A 6,811-nucleotide genomic window follows, 5' to 3' on the forward strand; every position below is an offset into this window, starting at 1 on the left:
TCACCTATTACAGTTACGTATAATCATTTTTCATATAAAACAGTTCATGACCTCTTAGTTCGGATTCCTCTTAATCGATTCGATCTTTGATTTGCCCGCAATTATTGCAAGTTCGTCAGGCTTTCTTGGTTGACTGATTCTTAAAACCTAAGGCATAGCAAGAGCAACAAACCATTTTTAAGTTCAATATTATTTCTAAAAATTATTTTATATGAACACACATAAGACATACAATTACATGTTTAGTGACATAGATCAAAATAAAGTTGGGATTCTACCGTGAATTGAATTGAAAATTTAAATAGAAAACTAACTTACTTATAAGCACATATAAGGTCTAAGATTCCTCCTCTCATCAATGTAGAAATTCATTTTCAACATGTTCTCTTAAGTGTGGCGAATTTTCAAACCAAACACATGAACAACACAAGTAAGGTAATATGGAATACGTGTGGCCGTTAGGTTTCATACGTAAGGCAACCTACTCTAATACCATTAAAAAGTTGGGGTTCCCAATTAATAATATGGGGGGTAGCCAACTTATGTATATGCCCATGCAATGTCTCTCATTTCATAATGTGAGATTCATTTTCAACAAGATCTAGACAAATAGTAGACAATTATAGTTATATATGTTGAGTAACCCTAGCCTTCTACATACGAATAATCTCACGCATAATGAGGCGACAATGGTCCAAATGCAAGTAACCCTAGCATTCTTCATACAACAAATCTCATGCATAATGAGGCAATAATCGTCCAAATATTCTTCATACAACAAATCTCAGGCATAATGAGGTGAGTAGTAATTCATCCACGTGGCATTTTGTAGCTAGCTACTGCGTGCACACAAAAAGTGTTATAGAGAATCAACCGCATTCATGAACCTGAGCCATAAGTACAACCCGAATAAAGAGGATTTGGATCCTCTCCTAAGTAGGGGGTCTGAATCCTGATCCAACGGCCTGTGTTATTGGGTCAGGAGGATTCGGACCCGCTGCTTAGGAGAGGATCCAAATCCATAAATAAACTTGTAGGTGATGAAAGGTGTCCGAGTTTGAAAAGTCAATAATGCAGGAAATAATCTGGGCTAGCACAATAGTTTTGACAAATTCTAACCGTTGATGTACTGTGGGCCTAACATCCGTAAATTATTAGAAGAGAGAGACTTGGCTAAGGAATTTTTTATTCACATAATTTTATTAAATATGATTTATAATATGAACAATTTTAAATATAAATATAAATTTTGTGAATCGATCATGCAGTGAATGAGGACCCAAGTTAATTCTTTTATAGAATTCACCCACCCGCATTGTCAACTAGCAGTAGAATTAGCCAATCATCAATCCATTACACTGGCAGAGCCAAGTATAAGGCTCCCCTAGGCTATAGCCAAAAGGAGAGTTTTAACTCTTAAGCTTAAAAATATTAATTTTTTGAGCTATTTTGTAATTTTAAATTGTCATATTCCTCTTAACAAATGAAAATTGTATCCTAAAGCTGCTTTTATAAAAAATAAGAGTTAATAAATGTTAAATAAACGCATCACTTTAACCAATATTATAATTTAATAGTAATATACTAAAATTCCATACAACAAATGGTTACTTATTTCATTCTTGAAAGTTTGGAAGACTGAAGCCTAGAAAACATAGTATAAATTTCTTGCTTCAAATTATTACCTTCAAGCCACTCAGTACTACGGTCTAGTGGTATTCTTCTTCACTTGAAAGTAAGTGGTCTTAAGTTCGAATCTCATAGATGGTGAATTTGATACCAAATTAGGCAACCAATTGTGTGGCTTAACCGAACTCTCCCTCTTCTTAGTGTAAAAATATCAATGTATTAAAAAAATTTAAATAAAAAACAATTATTACCTTCAAATTAATATCGATGTACTAAAAAAATAATAAAATTATTAACTTCAAATTAACTATCATATAACTTCATGTAAGCAACAAAAGATAAAAAATTTGATTTCGTAATAATTAGTCAACTTTAATTTGGTTTATTTATTTATTTTTAACAAACGATATTATTTATACTAAAGGAAGAGATGTGTTTACCCCCACAATGGGCTAGCAATAATATGGTTCAAATTCACCTTTGGTGAAAATCAAATCTATGACCTCTCACTTACAAGTGAAGAAGAATACCACTAGACCGTACTACTAAGTGACAACTTTAATATGGTAATTAAACGAGAAAACTAAGATAGTAAAGCCAAGTTTTCTTTTCGACAAAAAAAATAGCCAAAGTGTTTTTTCTTTTCGACAAAAAAAAAGCCAAGTTTTCTTTTTCGTAAGTACCAAGTTTGCAATCTTTAAGTTGAGTACAAGGATACAAGTACCAACAGTGGACCGAGAACATATGCCATCCATGCAGATGTCCTCCGTTTCCGGTTGGAGCCACCAGTCCGACGTTGCCATTGCACTTGCAGAAGTCCATCTTGAAGTGAGAAATTATCTCCTCTTCACCCTTGTCTGCTTAATAGACAAACAATAAAGATAAACCTAATAAGATACAGGACACATTTTTCTACATGGATAATGTTACATACAATATATACACATCAACACTTCTACTGCAGTACATGCGTAAACACATTGATTACATGTTGCAGAAAGCAGTCGCGTTAAGAACTACTAGATTTTCCCCATGACCTAAAGAACCTAATCACGGGGTCATGGAGGTCTTCTTTGGCTTTAACGCTCACAATGAAGTCGATATGACCATAATTCTCGAGATAAAGCAACTCCGGAGTGGACTGCAATTCCTTGAGAGTGTGATGGAAATCTGTCATATCCGCTAAATCATCATTGCCCCCACAAGCCATCAACAGTGGCAATGATTCGGGTATGAAACTAAGATCAAATGCAGGGGGTTTCAACTGACCATACAACCTCAAATTTTTTAACAGGCCATAGTCGTATTGTGAAAAAGTTCCCTTACGGATCACTGCCCAACACAAAATGCAATAATCAGTGTACGAAAATAATATAGAATGAGAGGGGGTGTGGGGCAAAAGGATATTTATGCAAGCACAAGCGGTATAGAGCTTACTCTGGAAGAGATGGTGCAAGTTCTTTGCGGATGTTGGGTGTGGTTCATAATCAAGATACAAGTCCACACGTGAGTTATTAAAGCAACAATTCTTCCCTGAAAATGTTACCAAAATGCATTAGCAACCCTTCTTCCCCAGATATTATCAGATAAGCTTTTCATGTACAAATTTAGTAATAAATACAGAATGAGATGAAAACATTTTCACAGTAATATACAAGAATGTTTGGCACCACAATCATAAGGCTGTCTCGAATGCTTTCCGAAAGGCCAAAAGCGCTTACAGATCAAAGCATTTCTGTCAGTGTTTGGAAGAAATAACTATTAGTGTTTCTGGATTCTAAAAGCACTTTTTGGGCTTTCTGGAGAAGTGCCTACCAGGTGCCTCTTTGAGAACTACTTCCAAGTGCTTTGACAGGAAGCAGTTAGACTTTTAATATAAAAAAATTTGTTGCGCTTCTGCTAACACACAGCAAAAGTATTTCCTATAGAAGCTTTCCCAAACGGGTCCTTAATAATACACTGCCAAAGTGCTTCCTCAAAATTTAATCATCTCTACTTTTGTTTTGTTTTTTTTATAACCTGTACTCCACCTTTAATATTAATTCATACTTTGTGAATTATTATCATTAGGACATTCCTCCAATAGACAAATACAGTCACATAAACAATATAATAAAGAATACAATATGTTTCCTCCAAGGTTCCAAACTTTTGAACGTGGACACTGCACAATGCATATAATAGATGCAAAAGCACATGCATGTGCCCGTACACACACAGATGGAGGGAGGGAAGAACCGAAGAAGTAGTATATATATGAAGTCGAACCTGTTATGGAAGTTAGCAAGTCGTTGCAGTCAACATGGCCATCACATATTGAATCCAAAAGGTTGACTCCCCATTCACTGCATATAATGTACAGAAGATGACAAGATTAATACTAATAACCTCATAACATTTGAGCAAAAAGAATATTAGCGGAAAAAAAAAAGGTGGACAGTGTGCAACAAAACCTTCTAAAGTTAAGTTGATGGATGCCCATAGCAAGAATCATCTGAAAAAAATGAACATATGTATCAATTTTATTACAATAGCCATTCATGCACTATACTTTGAAGCAGATAATGAGTACCTGATCAACATGCATGTTGACCATTCTAAGTGCAAATTTAGATGTGATATGCTTCAAGTATGATATTGGACAGAAAAGAGCAGCAGCTTCAACCAGTTCTGCGATATCCGGCTGGGTGAGAGCAGCTAAAGACATAATTGTTCCCTGACAATATGAATAAATTGAGTTAACACCAAAGGTAGCAGCAAGGCAAGGAAGTTTGAAGTAGATGAAGAGATGTAAGACCTGTGAATGTCCAACAACAAAGACTTTGGAGCTTCTTGTTGAATATATGTAGCGGATCATTTCTGATAGATCAAATAGAGCCAATTCCTGCCAACTCCAATCCCAAAATTCCTACAATAAAGAATAAATCCATGTATTGTCAGATTCCAGATAAGCAAACTATGAATTGCTGAACATGAACATTCCTTTTTCTACTAACTTTCAAGTAGGTTCACATTACCAATCCCCCATATGAAGCTATGTTGAGTGTATTAAGACGAGTTCTCGAAATAAAAAACCTAAATACAGATGTCTTTTATCAAGGCAAACAGGTAGCACAAAATACTGATATCCTAGCAAAGGGAGCCTATCGTTGAGTGTAATTTTCTTTAATCTGTTTTAGCTATTCCTCTAACTCAGTATTGTCATCTATCAAAGCATGAAACTGTGAGGAAGGAACAATGAGGTTGCTTTTCATATGTGATTATGTTTTTCCTTCAGAATATCAGGGGGGCAATCCAGACTTTCAACATAGAACGAGTTTGATCAGCAGCCGATTGGAAACCACCAATAACTGGAGCCACACCTTATCGCTGAATGAAAGACAAAAAAATTGTGAGACGAATAGAAGCTATATAAACCTTATCCTCCTCTGATAAAGATACGTGTCCATGACTCCAACGTGTTCCACGCACACTCCCTACCCATACATCAAAACCTTCATCTGCAAGGACAAAGCCCAGCGATTCTTCTGGAGAATTTAAGAACCATGCATCACCTGCCTGTTTGAAATTCAAAACTAGGTAGTATTAGCATAAGATCAAGAAAGGCGGTAACCAAGTTCAATTGAGTTTGAAGCACATTAGATCCTCATTTAAAATGTATACCATGGAGTTCATTTCTTTACCACATTCGTTCATTTCAAGAAATAAAATTTCAACGGAAACTAAAAACTTGAGATGAGGGAGCACCAAAAAGTGACCATACGGTCAAATTTTGAAATAATCAACTTAGTGGATCAATATGTTCAGATGTCTGCTGAAAAAAAATTGGAAGAAACTATAAAAGTTAGGCGTTTCACCAATTTAGGCATCCAGGGAATCAGTAATACTCACGAATCAGTTATGAGGATTATCTCAGCAATCCTTCACATCTCAAACCAAATGGAAAATGCACTAACAAACATGACTTATACTAATTCAGATAAAGAGTTCAGCAGATGCGGCTCCAAATCACCCGTTTTTTCTACACTTCTAGATCGTGTTTAATGAACATATGTTAGATCTACATGTAAGGAAGTCATGCAATTACCAATCATATAAAAAAATCATGGGTTTATTCCCCTTTTATTGCACAAGTGATTGTATCAACAGTCTCACATAATAGTCACTAAAAGTGTAAATTCAATGTCAAATTTTGCATTTGTTAAACTGTAGTTAGGAAATTTCAGAACTTCACCATGAAGAGCCCATGCTGAAGCAGCACAGGAGGACCCTGCTGTGTTCTCAAATCCCCGCTTCGCGACGACACGCGTTGAAGACCCAGTAAGTACCCATCTTTCGTTTGAATCTGAGAAAAAAAACCAGAAGCAATGAATTTTAACAATCTGGGTACTCAAAGTTACACACTTTAATCACAAATTTAACAATTAAAGATACAAAGTGGGCAATATTTAGTGAAATAGTGGTATAGCACTCACCGTGAGCTCGGAGCAAGAGTAACCAGACGGCTCAATGAGCTGCGCACAGAGAGACTGCGGCGGTGAACGACGGCGACCGATTCTGTAAAATTCGGTCGAGTTTTGGGCGATTTCTGCTGCGATTTCGGAGGTCAAGAGGCCGATAAGGAAAGCTACAACAACCACCGCAACTGCCGACGACCTCTCCATCGCTTTGTAGGTCAGTGATTGATTGAGTGGGGGGGAAGGGAGTGATCGGAACAGGGTTGCATGGCATTCATATGAATCATATCCAGTTTTTCTATGGGGGTTTGAGGTGTGTGATTTACGCGTGCTTTGGTGGAGTGATGCTAACAACCAACTCTCCACCAGTGGTCGGTCCTGGTGGGTTGAAGTTGACCCGGATGCGTTTGATTTCGGCCTAATCGAAACTCGAACTTGCAATTTTGAAGAATGGGCTTAAGATTAAAAGGTAGGTTTTATTATTGTTCTTTTTCTTTCTATTTTTGAGTTTTTCTCGCAAATGGTTCTCAAAATTGGCAAAAACTCATGGTTTTGGTCTCTCATTTTCAAAATCGATAATTGTCGTCACTAAGTTTCAATTCGCACATTTGTGGTTCTTGTATAATTAATTCGTCAATTTATACGATAAAAACACACATGACGCATACGTGACTATTTAATTGAGTGTTTTTTGTCGAATCACGTCATCAACTAATTTTTGATAA

General features: G+C 36.3%; 1 protein-coding gene across 1 annotated transcript; it reads right to left on the bottom strand.

Moving 5' to 3' along the window:
- Positions 1 to 2,252: 2,252 nt before the first annotated feature.
- On the bottom strand, positions 2,253 to 6,538 carry LOC103401301 (triacylglycerol lipase 1). Its single transcript, XM_008340013.4, has 10 exons — positions 6,105 to 6,538; positions 5,864 to 5,974; positions 5,047 to 5,187; positions 4,427 to 4,537; positions 4,202 to 4,345; positions 4,083 to 4,123; positions 3,898 to 3,974; positions 3,067 to 3,162; positions 2,618 to 2,961; positions 2,253 to 2,486 (listed from the first exon to the last, which is right to left on the bottom strand). Exons 1-9 carry the CDS (start codon positions 6,291 to 6,293, stop codon positions 2,639 to 2,641), a joined length of 1,233 nt encoding a protein of 410 aa, XP_008338235.1. The 5' UTR covers positions 6,294 to 6,538; the 3' UTR covers positions 2,253 to 2,486; positions 2,618 to 2,638.
- Positions 6,539 to 6,811: the final 273 nt, after the last annotated feature.

This window comes from Malus domestica, chromosome 10 (genome assembly GCF_042453785.1).
Source record: "Malus domestica chromosome 10, GDT2T_hap1".
NCBI lineage: Eukaryota > Viridiplantae > Streptophyta > Magnoliopsida > Rosales > Rosaceae > Malus > Malus domestica.

Bases quoted from the DNA above. Each gene is read 5' to 3' on its own strand.
- LOC103401301 (XM_008340013.4), bottom strand. From the start codon at position 6,293: ATGGAGAGGTCGTCGGCAGTTGCGGTGGTTGTTGTAGCTTTCCTTATC. The intron at 5,188-5,863 runs GTGAAGTTCTGA...AATTTCAAACAG, and splicing joins TTCAGCATGGGCTCTTCATG to GCAGGTGATGCATGGTTCTT. The intron at 4,346-4,426 runs GTCTTACATCTC...TCATATTGTCAG, and splicing joins TTGTTGTTGGACATTCACAG to GGAACAATTATGTCTTTAGC.